The 19,333-nt window shown below is 40.2% G+C and overlaps 1 protein-coding gene across 10 annotated transcripts in view; it reads right to left on the bottom strand.

Moving 5' to 3' along the window:
* PLCH2 (phospholipase C eta 2) overlaps positions 1–19,333 on the bottom strand; it is a 498,290-nt gene that overhangs the window by 38,332 nt on the left and 440,625 nt on the right. For all 10 annotated transcript variants that reach the window (XM_075604867.1, XM_075604874.1, XM_075604869.1 and 7 more), the window contains 9 exons: positions 18,121–18,213; positions 15,821–15,921; positions 14,155–14,252; positions 12,948–13,130; positions 10,126–10,233; positions 9,654–9,778; positions 3,918–4,002; positions 3,173–3,319; positions 1,884–1,963 (listed from right to left, as the gene is read on the bottom strand). In XM_075604867.1, coding sequence (XP_075460982.1) covers positions 1,884–1,963; positions 3,173–3,319; positions 3,918–4,002; positions 9,654–9,778; positions 10,126–10,233; positions 12,948–13,130; positions 14,155–14,252; positions 15,821–15,921; positions 18,121–18,213 — 1,020 coding nt within the window. The remainder of the gene's footprint in view (positions 1–1,883; positions 1,964–3,172; positions 3,320–3,917; positions 4,003–9,653; positions 9,779–10,125; positions 10,234–12,947; positions 13,131–14,154; positions 14,253–15,820; positions 15,922–18,120; positions 18,214–19,333) is intronic.

The raw sequence follows: 19,333 nt of genomic DNA, 5'->3' as shown, positions 1-19,333 counted from the left end.
ACGCATCCAGAAGACTACAGAACCCAGGTAAGTTGAGATTGCAGAGGCCTTGCGCAGACCCCCGGCATTTAACTTAAATGCCTCGGGGAAGAGCGCAGAGCCGCTGCAACCGCTGCGCCCCCCAAATAAAATCCTGTGCTGCCCCGGGGGTCACACCCCCCAGTTTGCACACCCCTGAGTTACAGTGCAGGAACCGAAAAGGGGCATATGAATCAAGAGAGGATAGTGTTGTAAGAGTTGACAAGATTGTCAGGTTCAGAGGAAGGAGAGACAGAGAAGAGGTTAGCGTTTAGGGTAGATGTCAGAACAGAGGTGTCAATGGAGTGAAGGTCTTGAGATTAGAACAGGAAGAATGTTGGTAAATGATGGGAGGTGATGGTCAGATAGCAGAAGGAGGGGGAAAGAGAGAAATCAGAAAGGGAACAGTATTTAGTAAGTAGTGACTATCCTTGTGCGTGCAGGAATTGGTCCATTGGTGGATGCCAAAGGAGGAGATTAATGAGAGAAGGTGAGATGCCCAGGAGACGGAGGAATCATCAGTATGACAGTTGAAGTCCCCCAGTAAAATGATAGAGTCAAAGGAGAGGAAGAAGGAAAGCCAGGATTGAAAGTCATAGAGGAAGATGGAGGTAGAGGATGTAGAGGTAGGTGGTCTGTAGAGGACTGCCACTGCAGAGAGACAGGGTAGAAAAGCTGGACAGCATTAACCTTAAAGGAAGAGAAAGAAACAGTTGGAGGCAGAGCGAATAATGGCAGTGGGAGGTGAACTACCCCTCCACCTCAGCCATTGGGGTGTGGACTGTATGCCTAGGTAAGTTTCCTGGGGTCCAAAAAAACCCTTTAAGTAATAAATTGTAGGTTTCTATACTGTAAACAGCAGGGACGGCTTCTGAAAAGAAGTAGCAGCATTTGCCAGTATACATCTTAAGGCTGTTGTAATCAGTCTGCAATTAAATTAGTCTAGGTTATCAAATGTTTTGCTTTGCCTATACTGCCCTCTAGTGTCTAACATTAACTTTTCAAAGCCAGATTCAGTACTTGTGTTAAAAGCAGTAATCCATTCTCCGATATTATTTGTAAACATATTTAAATGCTTAGCAGAAATATGGGTACCCATGGAGCTGCTCTGTGGTTTCCCCCGGTTCAGCACCTGGCAAAAACATGTGCCCCCTGCCACAAAATTGCAACTGGATCAAGGGTCACTCCTGCAGCCAAAAGAAAGCTGGGACGCTATTGGGAGTGGCTTTGAATTGGTGATCCAAAAGGCCATGTTTGGATTTCTACTTTTAGAAAACTACAAATAGATCTTTGCTACTCAAGAACAGGGGGTGGGGGGGGGGGGGGCATGGCTAGGGGACTTTGCTGGGGGGTTGCTGTTTTAACATGTCCTAACCCTGTGGCTTAACTGTAAAATGGTTAAATATGCGTCATTAAGCAGAAAACTAATTTTAATAATAAAAATGATAGGATGCCAAAGTATTGCATGACCAGCCTGGAATACCTCAGTTGAGGAGAAGAACAAGTTACCAATGAGATACTTGTCAGGAACAAGGAACGCAATAATATGGTGCACATTGGAAAGGATCAGATTAGCTTGTTACTGAAATATGGAGAAAGCATCACATTCGCACTTCTGTGTAAGACCTTGCAGCAGTTGCACAACTCGGGAAATGACCTGAACAGCAGCACATTCCGAGCTCGTCAATTGGATTATTCCATTTCTCTGCAACATTTATCAATTAAAAATATTTTGATATTCTAGTGATTCTACATACAATATAGAAAAACACCCAAAGCATTTTGTTCTTATGGAATGTGGCGACACGTCCAAGAAGTGTGTGTAATATTTATGGTCCGTGCTATAGAAGATCCGTTGCACTCACCTTACCACTGATGTCATTAATCGCTACATGAACAAAGATGGATGCCTCTTCCATACCTTCCAGGTACACATGTCGATAGCCTAATGGAAAAAGGGGATAAGGAAATATAAATGCAAAATAAATTAGCTCAGAAGCCTATTATTTATTCAAGACAAATGAAGAAGTTTATTATACAGGTAGTCCTAGCTATCCAATGTTTCACTTTACAACGAATGGAATATCCAACGCTTTACAATGCAACCCTTTGGGCCGTTTTTCGATGCCTGAATGCGTTATCCAACACTCACCGCCACTGATTAACATGGGACTCACTTTACAATGGTTTCACTATCCAAAGCTACTTCCAGAACGGATTCCGTTGGATGACCAAGGACTGCCTGTATGTGCAATACCCAATGAAAACACATACTAAAGGAATATGTCTTCAAAGCATCAATAGAGCTATGTCTTCTTAGCATCAACAGAGCTACAGTATAAAGCAGTGTGCTGAAAATCCCCAACAGAAGGGATTCTATTATTTTTTTCCATATACATTTAGGAAAAAGAGCCGAAAGGTTATGGCTATGCAATCAGCATATTTTGTGTTAAGGTTTAACATTTTTGGAAGTTGCAGAAAGTTTATTTATATCAATGCTATACCCAAGAAACCCAAGGTCATTGGCTTAAAATAAGGTTCAGTAGCTTAAACACTGCTTTCAAAGTACCGTCAGAGCTTTCATAGTCATAGTGCAATCAAAGCTTCTGTATATCCCCACAACCATATTATTATACTACTGATTAATGTCGCCTTTGGTTTTCAAGATGAATGAATATACACACACACACATACACACACACACACACACACACATATATATATACAGTGGTTGACAAATCACCAAAAAATCTACTCGCCACACAAAAAAATCTACTCGCCACCTAGTACCAAACGTGTGCTGCTTGGGCCAATATTTACTCGCCCGGGGGTTAAATCCACTCGCCCGGGGCGAGCAAATGTATAGGTTTGTCGAACACTGTATATATATACATATACGCTTTGCTGTGGAGGGTTTTTGTCACTTTTTATACCCATCATAACACACACACACAAAATTAAATTGTCACCCACTCCTCACCTTACATATGCATACATACCATTTAAAATACATTGCAAAAGAATTATTGAATCTGCAAATCGATGGAGCTTCTGACCCATCAGGACTAAGGTTAAACTAATTCATTGTTAGAGATCTTGCACTTGCAATACTAACCTAATCACAATATATGTAATGTAGGAAAACCATTTTTACCTGGCATCATGCTACTCAATGAAAGTGTTCTCTGTCCAATAAAATCTCGTCCAATTGGATCATGATCCCAGACAAGGAATCTAATCAGCGTTATTTCTGGCATGTGTACAGTAAACACAATAGTTTCCTCCCACATGGGATTAAAACCTAAAAGAGGGAGAATTAATTCAACAGCAATCACTCACATTGCCTTATTTTTTATTATTAGTAGCCCTCAGAAAATATGTAGCTGTGTGTCAGATAACATTTTTGGACAAATAGATGCAATAAGAATAGCGGTCTAATATTTTTGCAGTACATAAATATATAATGGGATTCAGCATAACATGTAGTATTCGCCTACTTACACTTAGACACCAAGAAGCCTCAATAAATCTCTAAAAGTGGCTGCTATGGTTTTTAATAATTTATGTTTGCCTGCATTAGCAATAGTGGAAGTCACTTGATTCACATCTTAACATTGTTTGTACATAGCAATTTTTGTATCTCTGGTCCCCTTATTTGTTCAGTTTTGGTGTCTGTTACAATGCCAGGTGAGAGTATTAATAAAACTTGTCCAAGAAATGTGTCAGATGCATGAGATGTGATACACGATACCCTACAGGAGAGAGATTTTGTAGGACCAAATAGAAAATAGCTGACACATTGAATATCATAAATATGAGTTTGGTACAGTTAAAACTTGTCTTTCAATGTCCAGTGCTTAATGAACCCCTTGCAGAACTGGTCTTAAATCACTTCTTACCATTATCATCAACAACTCTGGTTTGTTCCTTGAAGCAGTCCACTGGCAAACCAATGATCTCAACTTCTACAAATGGATCAATGATCTAGAGTAAAGAATAATAGATACAGTATTTTACATGAGAACTAAAGAAGTAAATCAGATATTCATGAGTAATACAAAGTTAGTGCAGGAACTGCATAACTATTGGTTCACAAAATGCTTCTACAAATGAGCAAGGGAATTGTAAGACCCATACAAATAGACTATACACATTGCAAGTACACGTATTTTAGAAACCCACCGTAAAAGACACAATATAGTACAGGGAATTATAGTGCAATAAGTGCAAAATATAAGATCACACAATAGGAATTCCCTGCCCCGGAGAGCTTACATTCAAAGTGGTATGCTGGGAAACTTACAGAGACAGCAGGTGAGGGAATAAGTGTTGTAGATGGCAGTCATTGGTAGGAGTGACCGTGGGTGTGTGACAGTAGCCATGAGTCTTAGCTAATTAAATGTTTCATTTAAGAGGTGAGCTTTAAGGTTAGTCTTAAACGTGGGTTGAGGAGGTGCTTGCTGTAAACCAAGTGTGATGGAGTTCCACAGGTAAGGATCAGTGAGGAAAAAGGTTTAAGGTGAGAAAGAGCAGAAGAGGGGAAAGGGGTGGATAGGAGACGGCTGTGGGTAGAATGCAGGAGACGAGCAGGGGCATAGCGAGTGATCAGAACTGATATGTTGGGAGGAGCAGATGAGTGGAGAGCATTCAAGGTAAGGAGGAGAACTTTGTGGGTGATTCAAAACTTGATGGGAAGCCAGAAGACCGATGTAAAAGTAGATAATGAGCAGAGACTGTTTTTTTAGATAGACAAATTATTCTAGCAGCAGAATTTGGGATAGATTGCAAATGGGAAAGTTATGAGGTAGGGAGACCTGTTAGCAGTCAGTATGTTACAATAATCCAGATGGGAGAGTTTAAGGGTATGCATTAGAGTTTTAGCTGCAGCGTTGCACACAAAAGAGCAGATCCTAGGAATATTATGGAGGAAGAAGAGACACATTTTAGGCATGCTGTGATAAGATAAGGAAAGGGTAAAGTCAAATGTCACTCCTAGACAACAGGATATATGGTAGAACTATTTACGGTGATGGAGAAAGGGGATATTGATCCAGGTTTAGGGGGAAATATGAGGATCTCAGTTTTACCCACATTACGTTTAAGGCGGCTGAGTGCTATCTACGAGGATATAGACAGGAGGCAATCAGAAATGTGGAACTGGATAGATATATCTGTGTATCAGCTACATAGAGATGATATCCAAGGCCAAAAGAGTTGATTAGGTCACCAAGTGACAGTGTGTAGAGAGAGATAAAAGGAGAGGTGATCGACAGCATCAAAGGAAGCTGAGAAATCGAGAAGGACTTGTAGTGAAAAATGACCATGAGATATGGCTTCATGTAGATCATTGGCTACTTTAGTGAGCACAGTCTCTGTAGAGTGAGCTGTACGAAACCCAGATTGTAAATGGTCCAAGAGGGCATGGGAATTCAGTAAGGTGATAATACAAGAGAAAACAAGACATTTTGGCAGTTTGAAGGTAAAAGGCAGGAGAGATACAGGGCGGTAGTTAGTGAGGCACATAGGATGTAGGGTGTTTTTGAGAATAGGTGTGGTCACTGCATACTTAAATGAGGGGAAAATGCCAGAGAAGAGGAAGGAATTGAAGAATGGGTGAGAGTTGTAAGAAAAGAGTAAGAGTTCTGATAAGTGTGAGGAGATATAAGTGAGAGCATGTAATAGAGGGAGAAGAGAGAATCAGCTTTAAAACTGTGCAACAAAAGAAAAGGAGTCAAAAGTGGAATAAGGAGGTTTACGAAGAAACAAGGTACAGAAGGAATCTCCTTGTGGATAGCATCCACCTTGCCTTTACAGTAGTTTGAAAAGGCATGAGGAGAAGTGAAGGGAGGATGGAAGGAAAAGGTCACAGGAGTAAGTCAAATACAGAGAAAAGGCAGCGTGGATTGGATTTGTTAGTGTTGATGAGTGAGGAGTACAGGCATACCCCGGTGTAAGGACACTCACTTTAAGTACACTCACGAGTAAGGACATATCGCCCAATATGCAAACGGCAGCTGACGCATGCGCCTGTCAGCAAGTCCTGAACAGCGATTCCGGCTCCCTACCTGTACCGAAGCTGTGCGCAAGCGGGGAGACTATAGAGCCTGTTACAAATGTGTTATTTACATCAGTTCTGCACGTATATGGTGATTGCAGTACAGTACATGCATCGATAAGTGGGACAAAAGGTAGTGCTTCACTTTAAGTACATTTTCGCTTTACATACATGCTCCGGTCCCATTGCGTACGTTAATGCGGGGTATGCCAGTACTGGTGGTTTTCGCCTTACAGAGAGCTCAGATAAACACAAGAGGATAAATTTACAGTGCAGCAAAAATGCCTGAGTGGGAGTTTTCTTCCAAAGGCATTCAGAGTGAGTGCAGGTCTGAAGGACGCGTGTTTATGAATTTAGCCAAGGCCGTGGGTTAATGGGATGGGGGTGGTGGAACCGAGAAGGGGCATACAGCTCAAGAGAGGAGTAGAGAATAGAGTTGTAAGAGTTGAGAAGATGGTCAGGTTCAGAGGAAGGAGAGAGTGGAGAGGTTAGTATTTAGGGTAGATGCCAGAACAGAGAGGTCAATGAGGGAAGGTATTGCGAGTAGAACAGGTAGGAGGGAAGGGAGGGAGAGGAGGGAGGGGAGGGAGAGGAGGGAGGGGAGGGAGGGAGGGGAGAGAGAGGGGAAGGGGAAAGGGAGGAGAGGAGAAGGGGAGAGGGAGGAGAGGGGAAGGGGAGAGGGAGGAGAGGGGAAGGGGAGAGGGAGGACAGGGGAAGGGGAGAGGGAGGACAGGGGAAGGGGAGAGGGAGGAGAGGGGAAAGGGAGAGGGAGGAGAGGGGAGAGGGAGGAGAGAGGGAGGGGAATGAGTGATGATGAATGATAAGAGGTAATCATCAGAGTGGAAAGGGGGAGATAGAAAAATCAGAAAGGGAACAGTTTTTTTTAGTAAAGACTAGGTCTAGATAGTGGCCATCCTTGTGGGTGCTGGAATTTGTTCACTGGTGGAGACCAACAGAGGTGGTTAATGAGAGAAGGCGCAATGCCCAGGAGACAGATTAATATGACAATTGTAGTCCCCACAGTAAAAGGATAGGAGAGCCAGAGGAGAGATAGAAAAAATGCCATAGAGGTAGAGGCCTATTGATGACTGACACACAAAGAGGGTAGAAAAGCTGGACAGCACAAACCTCAAAAAGAAATAAGCAGATGAAGAAATGGGGCAGAACTATTATTGGCAACAGGAGAGGAGACATACTCCTCTCCACCCCGGCCATTGGGACAGAGTGTGGGAGAAAGGGATACCATAATAGGAGATCGTAGCCTCCACAGCAGAGTCATGTTGTAAGTGCCTGCTTTCTGTTAGAGCAAAGAACTGAAGAGCGCGAGAGCAGAAGAGGTTGTGTACAACCACGTTAGTCAGAGAGCAAACATTCCAGAGGACACAGGAGAAGGAAAGAGAGAAGGAAAGAAACAAGTAATAGGTTTTAAGTAAGAAGGGTTAACACCCTTAGTAGGGAGGGAGGAGGAGGCAGGGAGGTGTGGGCGAAAACCGGTGTGTATATGGCTGGGTAAAAGATTAGGAGAACTATCCCCAGCAGCAAGGAGGAGTAGAGAGAGGAAGTGAGAAGAGGATTTGTGGGGGTGCGTTGTATTGAGGGGTGTAGAAGTTGTTGGGAAATGTGTGTACATAGTGGTACAGTGTATAGGCACAAGCACAGGTTAACGGAAGGAGAGATAAAGAAATGTGGATAGGAGAAGAGTGGGGAAGTTTGAGAGAGCAGAAAAGTTTACAAAGGAGTGAGGAAATAGCAAACAGAAAAAGCAATGGGTAGGCATATTGAGATACAGGGAGAGAGGTAGGAGGAGAGAATTCCAATTTATTGAAGGATAAGAAGTAGACAGTAGAAAGAGCAGATGTATAAATCAGGCCTGGGAAGGTAGTGTAGCACTCAAGGTTACACAGCCGCTTACAAAGTTAGTCTTTAGATGTGTAAAATTGTCTGAGCATTTAGAAAGCCAAGTTCACACAGTTGAAGAGTTGTTGATGAAGTGCAGAATCAAGTTCTTTTTGTATTCTTCACCTCCAATTCCACTTCAATTTTATCTCCACAGACACTTCATATGTTGCACAGCCAATATAGCTTTATAAACAGTCAAACATAACCTATGTACATAAATAATCTACATGTTACCTATAAGATCATATTTATTCTGTCTTTCTAGAAATAAAAATACAGCCGCCTTCATTAAATCATTCAGCAAACAAGCTCCACAAACATGGTTAGATTATTTGGGTAGTACACTAGTTTATCTCTAAATGTATTTGCTGCTGCCACTTGTAATACAATTTGTTTTTACAATTGGACTCTTATTTCCTAGATTACCCAGATGAGGCAGATATGCACATTGCTGGAAATTCACTAACAAGAGAGACACTGATAAATGAAGATCCAACATGTTTGTACCATGGAATTGTGTTAGTACAGTACTGCGTTTAATATAAAATGTACACTGCAGTGTTTGCAAAATGTTAACAAATGGGATACTTTGTTAATAATGAAAATGTCAGCCTTCTCTCATCATGATTGCAAAAACAGTGGCATATTCCAAATACAACAATTCAACCAAATTATGTACTATTTAGTATTATTCCAATGTCCTATGTCATTGCGTCTAGTGAGAAGCATACAAAATGCTCTGGGGGGTGGGGGGTTTGGGGAAAAATCAATGGGAAAACCCCCACTATATTCAGCAATATGTCACTCATGTCAGTGGATGCTTCAGAGACTATGAAAGGGTGTGTGTGTGTGTGTGTGTGTGTGTGTGTGTGTGTGTGTGTGTGTGTGTGTGTGTGTGTGTGTGTGTGTGTGTGTGTGTGTGTACACACACAAAACAAGAAAAGAAAAAACAGGCGCACTCATAGTTGGTTTTATTTTTTCTTGTTTTTTGCAGATATCTTTTTGGGATTGGTGATCCTCATATTCAGGCTGCAAGATTCCGGAGGTCTGTGTTTCGTGAACTGGTTTCTTTTGATACACTATAGTATTATTTGTTATTACATATTATTGTGTTAGATTGTTTTTATTTAGAATTTGTGTTTTTCTTATGACATTAGTTTTTTTTTATATGAGCTGTAGTGAGACCATTAGCACTCACTCCAGTTTATCCATTGGTCAGTTTAGCTATCCACTAGCCACTCTTTCTGTATATCTGGTCCTTACATGCAATAGGCGCTACTGCATTTTTGTTTTCTTATACATACAGTACACACATACACAAACACAAAAGAAGCAAACACATTTTTGTGAACTTTTTTACAGTTGCACAAACCTCTTAAAACGTTTGTAAAAACTGGAAAAGATTCACACATCTTTAGTTACAAATCAAATATTGCAGTGACCACGGCTATATTTTTTGTAAAATCACAATTACTAATATTTGAAGAGAGATCTCCAATTTATTATCATCGATAATTCTCCAAAATCTTATTCTATTATCACAATGAGATGTTACCAGGAACAGTAAAGACAGTTGGATTTGTTTGACTAATGTCCCTTTTGTATAGCACATTACTACATTGACCTTATTTTGAAGTCTTTTTAGTACCAAAGTCAACGATGGCCTTCACTGTGATCTTACCTCCCCGCGGTCCCCCAGCATGGAGTCTTTTGGTTTTGGAAGCTGTTGTCCACTAATTATCCGTAATACCAGCTGTTTCTTAAACTGACCGGGTAGGGGGTCTTCAGAGCTGGGATTAAAGGCACCTAACATACCAAAAGATAAAATGACAATGAGTGATGTGACTTGTGGAGCGTTTACTATTTGACTGTATCTGTGTGTGAGCAAGTATTTTTCTTTTAGAATGAGTATGAATGCTTATCTGTGCCCAGACTAATGGTTTTGGATACAAGTGAAACTTATGAATTGCTTAGTTCCATTAAAGATTTATGGCGACATGGCCACCCCAAGGATAAGCCTCCTAGTGTGGTTAAAGGGTGTACAATAAATTGAAAGAGTGCTAGCAGTGTTTTAATAATGTGGACAATTGACACGCTATAACATGGTTGGTAGGTTTTAGTCAATATGTATAAACCCTTCACAATCTCCTTACCATGACACAAGCATTTAGGCTTCAGGACATAGCCACAGTTTCCATTGCTGTTGAACTTGGCTCGGTTTAGCTGCAGCATTCTTCCTTCGGACTGGTAATTTAAAGCAACTGCAGGATAAACAGACCATGGCTAGTGAATCCTCTATATACTCTTGTAACCAGTAAAACTAGAACACTGTGCGGCATTATTATTCCTTGTAATACAGATTGCTGGTTATTTGCATTATTACACTAAAATGCATAAATGCATAATGTAAGTCGAAGACAGAGCCACTGACTGAGCCACCTGTGCTGAAGCTGGAATATCCTTAATTCCAGACCTGTGGATTGGAGTTGAGCAACCCTGCTTCAGGCAAGACTGGGCTCTGGAGAGAGCTCCATTCTAACCTTCCGGACACTGAATATTTAAAAAGTCTGTATTTCCTGAATAAAGTATTGGGTTTTTAAAATAAAAACAGCGTTGGAAAGGACAATACGAGTCCAAAATAAAATAAAAAAATCAGCATAGGCAGCAGCTTTAAGATGGAGCCAGGTTTTGTTTTTTCGTTGAGTATATATGTATATCTTTATTTATATTGTGCCATTCATGTACATAGCGCTTCACTGCAGTAATACAAGTGACATAATAATAGGAGACATAATGGGAACAAGCGCATCAGACATAAGTAGACATTAGAAAAAGTCCCTGCCCCAAAGAGCTTACAATCTAATTGGTACGTACGGAGAACGTACCGAGACAGTACGGGGGTGTTCTGGAAAGTGCATATGAAATGTATAATACTAGTCAAATAACTAATATTTTAGCTACCCAAATGCTTCTTTAAAGGGATGTTTTTTTAAGATAGGACTTCGGTGGAGAGAGGGTGCTGGCTACATTTGGTTCTGGAGTTGTTCAGGTTTAGATAACCTAATACACAAAACTAATTTCACAAATGAAAAATGATAAGGTGCGTGTGATGTTTTATTCCTGTTACTTTTTTTAATCAAAATTCCAAATCTGTTTCTATAGAAACAAAGGAAGTGGTTAATAGCCCCACCTGGTCTGCCTCTTCTCTTCACCAGAGAGGAGCTAGACATGCAGCTTAATGGTGTTTAAAGGGGGAATCCACTCTGGGCCCACTCACCCCCATGTATAGGCACCAAACCATGTTAATTTCAGCTCCGGGGACCCCCTGCTCCCTGAGATACTTAAAGGGGACAGTGCTGCTGGTTCGTTATGCAGGTTTAAATAGCCTGCACCCGGTAATCAAATAAAGAAGCCGCGACAGATTGCCTCACGTGGGGTGACTGCAACTTCCATTTTGTTTGGAGTTGTTTGTCCCTTGGAAGGGACAGAACACGAGCACCTTCGGATGCAAATATCCCAGGAGGCAGGGGGTCCCCTGAAATAAAAGTGGTTCAGCTCCGGAGACCTCTTGCTCCCAATACAGGAAGAAGAAAAAAAACCACCTTTAATGTCGGGTGCAGCAAGAAAGATACTTAGGTGATACTTAGACATTTGCTCCCCTTTTGCATTGTTTTGCCTTTTGTTTTTAGTGCGTGTTAAAATAGCTCAATTTTATATGTATTCTACCCTTTATTGTCTTATTTGGTATTTGAAGGATTTAACATGGCCGGCTTCCAGCTGCCTACGAGTCCTGTGGTTGCATGTCGATACACTGTGCTTCTGCATAAAGCGACACTGATGAAAGGCCCATATGGGATCTGTAATGTTGTCTTTCCACTGTTCTTGGCGGTCACATTAAATGGAGATCTTCATTATGAACTTGAGAGTAGCGCTCTTACTTTGTGTATCTCTGTCTTTGAGGAGACCTGCTTTGGCAAGTCGCACAACTTTATTTAATGCAGTGTGTGTATATTTACAGTACTTTTTGTATTGCATGATTTTTCACTTAAAAGCACACCCTTTCCTTTTTCTGTACATGCCTCATTTTTTCCAGCTCAAAAGCCTTAGTTTCCACAGGGGTCAGCAAGGATCTTCTCCGTCACCCAAGGGGTTAATACACGACACAGCAGGTACTCACATCAACCACTTATTTTAGGGGCTAAAATAATAATTTAATGCATATAAAAATGCTTTCTTGCTCAATCTAATTTGATTTTTTTAATGTACTCATAATTGAGACTTATTAATATAATTTACAGATAACCAGTCTTGGACAGAGCCACTGATTGAGCCACCTGTGTTGAAGCAGGGAGCCACTGATTGAGTCACCTGTGCCTGCAGAGATATCCTGAAAACCTGACCAGCTGGGCATCATGAGGCCTGGAGTTGAGCACACCTGCACTGTAAGTAATTAAAAGCAATGATCTGGTTGACTTGCTTTATTGGCCTCTGTAATTTCTGTATTGTATATTGTATATTGTATATTGTATATTGTATAGAGCAAAACAAAATGCAATATTTTTTTTTTTTTTTTTTATCTGCCTCAAATGCTGTGTACCGGAAGAGAAAGCTATTTTATTTATGCTTTAGTCATAGCCTTGAATGTATTATTATAAGAGACTTGCTTATATGCATCGAAAATGCTTCTGAAACATATTGTACAAAGACAGAAGACACACATTTTTCACAAACACACCATGAACTGTGTCATGGCAAAAGAAACCTCTAAAACAGTTCAAAATAGTACATAAGTTTTATATACTTATTTACGAGAACAGTTTTTAATTCATTTGAATTAGGTATTCTGCGTGAACATGGTCTTGTTAAAAATGCCTGCAACTAACACGGACTTCAGCATATGGATCAGTGTCAACCGTGAATTCAAAAGAAGGATCAAAAAGCTATGTACATTGCGTGCAGTTTCAACAGTACTTACCTAGCTGACAGCCAGCATTCCAAAAGGGCTGTGGGTTATAGTTGCTGGAATCTACTCTATAGGATGATGGGTAAATGCGAGACAGCTGGTACTGGTTGAAACGCACAAATTGAGCTGGTTTCTGTTGAAGGATCTGGTGAGCCTTTGTCTCACTAAATGAGGAGACCTGCCAGCCGCAGGAGACTGAATAAGAGAAGCACATATTAAAGTTATAACACATTTTAAAACCTTGAAATCATTACAAACGTCTACATGCTAGTCCTCTTCACCTATATATGTCCAAATATGGTCTTCTCAGTTCCTATGACTGAATTCTTTCCCCCTCTTTGACTCCAATGCAACCTCCTTCTACCCTCCCAGTGCTTTATATTTCCAATCTTCCTTTGTTTCAGATTGTAAGTACATTGGAGCCGAGCCGTGGCCTATTGTACTATTGCTAATGTGCAATTGTTTTTATGGTTATTGTCTTCCTATCCTGTATTACTGTGCTGTGCATTATGTTGGTGCATCGTAAATATAGAATAGTAATGCTAATAAGGATTCCCATGCATTATGTTTGATTATCTCAAAGGATGCTGCTCTATGTACACATGCATGCAGATATTATTGTAGCCATTACCAAAAAGGCTTTGAAATTGTTGTTTCTTTCCGACGCTGCCTCCCTACATAGATTGCAATGTCGGGCAAAAAGCTATTTCGGTCTTATATGTCCATCTTCCCACACTCTGTGTTACATAGAATTTTTAACATATTTCTCCATGTGTATTACTTTTGCACTGGAATGTAATAAAATGACTAATGTTGAACAATAAAACATAGAAATAAATCAATTTAGAACAGTTTTACCACTTCATCTTCCTCAACCGGTACAAATAGTACTAGAGTGGATTATTGAGAAATGGAAGGTACAATAGAATACAGGCAGAATTTGGGCAGATGCAATGACATTTTGAGGATACTGTAAATGATCTCAAAGAATAAAATAACTGAATTTGATAGTTCAGCTACCCTAAATATACCGTAAAAATACATAAATCTTAAAAAAAATAAAATTATATATCCCCTAAACAATCCTAACCATTATATTTTCCACAGTGTTCATTTCTTATTGTAAACTTGGTGTTCCATAGAAAAACTTGGTTACAGACAAAGATCAAAGATTTCCCACGTGGAATTTAATTTTGGATTCATAACCAATTTAACTTACTTTCTGATTCCACATCATGGATACCAACGGACTTGGTGTACTTCACCAGGTCAGACAATGCTCTTGAAAGTTTCATGGTTTTCTTCTGCCTGTTTATTCTAGTGAATAAATACAAATATGTTTGTAAATTTGCAAAGATACAGATGTAGCTAGATTTACTGTTTTCGGTGTCATGATCGCCGGACTGCACCATAGTTGCGCGTGATCATGGCCCCGAAAACAGCAAGCAGTGCATAATGTCTACTTCTGAATGGGACCCCACAGCTTTAATCCTGTTGGGCCATCAAGAAATCGATACAAACCTTGTGGAGGAGTGGCACAGCTATGCCAATATGTGCCTTCCCCAGCAGCTCCGAAGGCAAAACGTAGTCTTCGGTCCCTCCAGCACCCTGGATGATGTAGGTGCCCAAATATAGGTCTCTTTATCAGGAGAGGGAATACTATAGAACCTTATTCAGTCATCTACTTCCTTAAGGGGGCTGGACAGTGTTAAATGTCCTGTCCAGCCCCCTTGACATAAATGACTGAATATGGTCCTAAAGTATTACTTCTCCAGATGTAGAGACCCATATTCAAGCATTTACGTCATCCAGGGGATTGGGACAGCCTGCAGATTGCTTCTTACCTTCAGAGCTGCTGGGGATGGCACAAGGAGATTGGGACCGAGATGAGGCCAGCTGCTCATCTTCTCCACAAGGTTAGTATTGGTTTCTTGATGGCCCAAAAGGATTAACCCTGTGGGGTCCCATTCAGAAGTAGGGACCCTTTCAGTATTAATTCTCATGGGCCACACAATTTACTATGCTTGGTAACGCTGATTTCAGCATGTTGGTCTGCGGCACCGAAAACAGTAACTCTGGCTACATCCATACTGTATAGTATAAATCCCCTTTAATTTACTTCAAAGAGCATAAAATAATTAAATACAAAATCGACTTGCTTCCTTGTTGTCCAGCAGCATCCCCTTATAAAGCCACCTGAGTGACGTGAATAAAATACTACTTCTTTGGCGGAGTCTACCTTAATGAGATGGCATATTTGTGGTAAGTGAATGTAGGAAATACTGTCTCATTACAGTTGAAGCTCTTTTTTGATAGCACAGTTTGTCTGCTAATCAGCAGGTGATCTTTGTAACAGGAGGGCATTTCTTCTATAGCTTGGAAAATGTTAATGTTGGCATACACTATCTAAATAATTTTATACCTTTATGCCACTTAACGAAGCAGTTTCTCTTTTTATTTTATTCCCCCTTCCCCTTTTTACAGGGTGTAAACCAGGGGGTCCCCCTGGAGCCAAGCGCCACTATGTTCCATTCTGGGAACCACCTGGTTGTCGAGACACTTCCCGGGTTTAACCACTCCTCAAAATAAACAAAATGGCTGGCAAATCTCAACCCAAGAGGAATCTGCAGCATCATCGGTTGTGGCTACTTATCAGATGGCCATTTAAATCCCCTTTACAAAACCAGGAAGTAATACCAGTAGCTTCACCAGTAACTTAGGAATTGGGGGGGCGTGAGGGGCGAGTCCCAGGACCTGGAGACAGTGCAGGTCAGCTCTGGAGGACCCCCAGTTGTAAAATAAAATAGAGGGTAGTTTGGGTGGATTTCTTCTTTAAGCAACAGCATTTATACAAGAGTTGTGCAGCTACTGCAGATCCTACTTACCTGCTGTAATGTACAGAGTTTCTGGCTAAACTTCCTTGATGGTCCAGGCCATCTTCACCTTCTTCTAAGCTTGAAGACTTTTTGATTCTCCCACCTTTTTTCTAAACAAAAGAAATACTTTTTTTTATTATTGATTATTCTTTCTTCTTATATAGCACAATAAAAAAAAACATTTTAAATTGGAAAACGAATACATTTAATTGGCATCGACTCAGGCTGTGAAAGGTTATACTAAATTGTTTGAGACTCCAAAGAGCTGGTTAAGATTTATCAGCTGTAAATATCGATGCAAGCCCATCTTGAAACGAGAGATTACAACAAAAGCCTCAAACTCTTTAACATACCCTTAGAAGTCAGCTGTACAAGTAACACAGGGCAAGTTTTCTGTGCTTTTTGCATTGCATGGATGTATTCTTCGTAGTTACAAAACCTCCATATATATCTTAATATAACAGATGTCCCATACAAGTGTGTTAAAATGTATAGTAAAAACAACATTTCTCACGTCATTTAAGATATACACATTTTCATTTATGAACCAGTGGTAAAAAGTATTATTTTGTACAAATTTCTCTGAATTTTATCCAGTCACTGACACATTTATTGCATTGTTTTGGAAAAATATTAATGTCTAATAATTATTTTCAGTGCAATGATCAGCATTTGACATTTTCTAAGAAATGCTTTACAATTCAGTAACGTTTGAATTGCTGCATTTGTTGCTTTGTGAGATACAGCCCACAGTGAAAGCTGTAAGTATCGTACACTTCTTGTATTGCATATGAATTCATTGTTCTGCTGTTGGGATTAAACATTATTTATTCTGAAAGAACCATTGCAATTGCCATAGAAAATATTACATTGTTAAATGCTTTTTTATTACAGCTCAGAATTATATTCAGAAATGAGACTGCAACTTCAAACTATAAATGCAAATGACCCATTTTATTACATTGCATGCTTTTGTTTTTTAAGGCTGTTCATAACATTATGGCTCGCCAGACGACACAAATCTTGTGTCGCTACCCCTGAGGAAGCAAGCAGCCAGACCCCCAGCATAGGACTTCACTGATCTGCTTATTTTAAGAACTTCAATTGTGAGTATAATTATGGATTCTTTTAATATTTTGTTCTAAATAAAAGGTAATACACCAGAGCTGGTCCTTTTGTGTGCGCACGTCTGTTTTTTTTTCTCCACATGTACAGTTGTTCACAGAAGTTTTAGTAACTGCTATTCCCCAAGCGCTAGAGTTTATATACATTTTATAATATTATGTTTGTTTAAATTATAAAGTTATACATTACATATCAAACTCCAAATTTGATTACCCACAGGAATGGTCTGAGGTTTCTTATAAATTATTTAGGGATCCTACTAGCGATCCCAAACATTTGTTTGTGAACCACATGGGAGACCGTTCAGGGGGGGGGGGGGGAAGGTTGGTATTTAGTGTAGTAAAACTCTTGTGAAACACTCTCCCAAACTACCATTTTATTTTTTGTATAGATAAATGAGATGGATATAGACATAAAGAAGAAAACATTTTTAGAATCAATTTGTTAATGTGTGGATTCAACATTTTATATATATATTATTTATGGATCAAGTGTAGTTCAAAGTTCTGCAAAAATTAATTCATTCAGTGTAGTTTGTGATACCTTTTAGGTATCAACATTACAATCCTTCATACTGTAGATGAAATTACAGTGTAGAGAATTTTTGAAAATAGCAGAGATTTCAAAATTTCTGTGCACTATAATTTCACTCTTAGGGATCAATAGTCTAGGGGCTGGTTCTGTAAACTCTGAATTAAGTCAATGGGAGTTTATAGAATTAGTCCCCAAGTCTTCTGGTGGGCGATCATCCAGAATATTTATCCTAAACTTCTCTATGCCTTAACAAGTAAGATTTTACCAGTTTGAAGTTTGGATTCTTCTTCGTATTGTGTGTCATGCAGAATTCAAACCTAGACATATCAATCTTTTTTTTTTTTTTTTTTTTTTTTTTTTTTTTTTTACAGTTATGAGAAAATATAAACATAACAGGCAACAGGAAGGAGCGGCTAGTGAGTAAAGACACTCACTGGCACTGGAGTGTGAAGCAGGAGAGACTGGTTCAATTCCCGGTGTCGGCTCCTTGTGACCTTGGGCAAGTCACTTTATTTCGCTGTGCCCCAGGCACCAAAAACATAGATTGTAAGCTCCACGGGGCAGGGACCTGTGCCTGCAAAATGTCTCTGTAAAGCGCTACGTAAAACTAGCAGCGCTATACAAGAACATGCTATTATTATTATTATTACCTTGCGCTTGGAAAAACTTCCCATCAAGGAACGACTGTGCCGTTTGTTGGGGCTTGGCTCTTCGCCAGATTCAACCTCTTCCTCGGTTTTGCTCTGTTGAAAAAAATAAAATGACTTAATCATAACATGTGTGTTGCCCATGGCTCTTCGCTAGCTAGCAGTTTTAAATTCTCTGCCATTGCTTCACACAGCCCAGAGACAACCGGGAAGGGTCAGTGCGTCATATCCGGAAGTGACGTCAGACCCGGACACCCGGCGGGCTTTGCGGTGCCAGCAAATTTTCCATCATGACCGGAGAGGTTGTTGTTTGGAGAGAACCATCGGACCCCCACGGATCATCGGTGGATTTAGGGTGAGCACACTGAGCATTGGCTCAACCCTTTGTTACCCCTCTCAACAAGCATATGCCCTGACATTTCACGTTTCCATCTCGGGGCAACCTCCTGGGTCCCAAGGACTCTGATCTTAAGCCGGGACATTCCCGTTGTAACCCCTCTGGGATTCAACGAGCAGGAACTTGCTTCATTTGCACACCACTATTTATTTGAAGTTTAATATTGTATTTTTTGAGTTTAAAGTGTTTTCTGTTTCTATTGATTGTGACCTTAGGGACACAATGTATCATAAAAGTGTTTCCATTTACCACTACCTCATTGACTGCGCTTCCAATTTATTTTTCTTTTCTTTTTATACAAATGTAATGTCTTATTGGGAAGAATGATGGCCAGCCCTGAATTCTACTGGTTATTGTAACGTAATTATGATGCATTCATTAGTCAAACATCTAAACCTAGATTGCTGATATGCATGAAATTGGCAGATGCGAACAAAAGAGAAAAAAAAACATACGTTTTCTACAGGATACAAATAAGTAAAGGTGTTACAGTAAGGCTACGCTTATAGTGCCGGCGACGGCAGGGTACGATTACTGGAAAAATCCAATGGAGATGACTTCCAGCGATGGCTCCATCGCGCCGCACTTGCTATAAGCAATGCATTTCTTTTGACGCGACGTCATGTCGCTGTCACCGGCACTATAATCGCAGCCTAAGGGTGACTACAGTGTAATTTCTCTTTCTTACAAAGATTTTAGAAAATATGTAAAATAATTGAGACCTTCTGAATGGGACAAGTTTGGCACATTACAATCAGTCCCCATACAATTATTTTCCGCTCACTCTAAAAACTTGTCTACAGCTATGCACAATATCTA

The sequence above is a fragment of the Ascaphus truei genome, chromosome 6, assembly GCF_040206685.1.
Source record: "Ascaphus truei isolate aAscTru1 chromosome 6, aAscTru1.hap1, whole genome shotgun sequence".
Lineage (NCBI taxonomy): Eukaryota > Metazoa > Chordata > Amphibia > Anura > Ascaphidae > Ascaphus > Ascaphus truei.
This window is presented reverse-complemented; position numbering and strand designations above follow the sequence as displayed.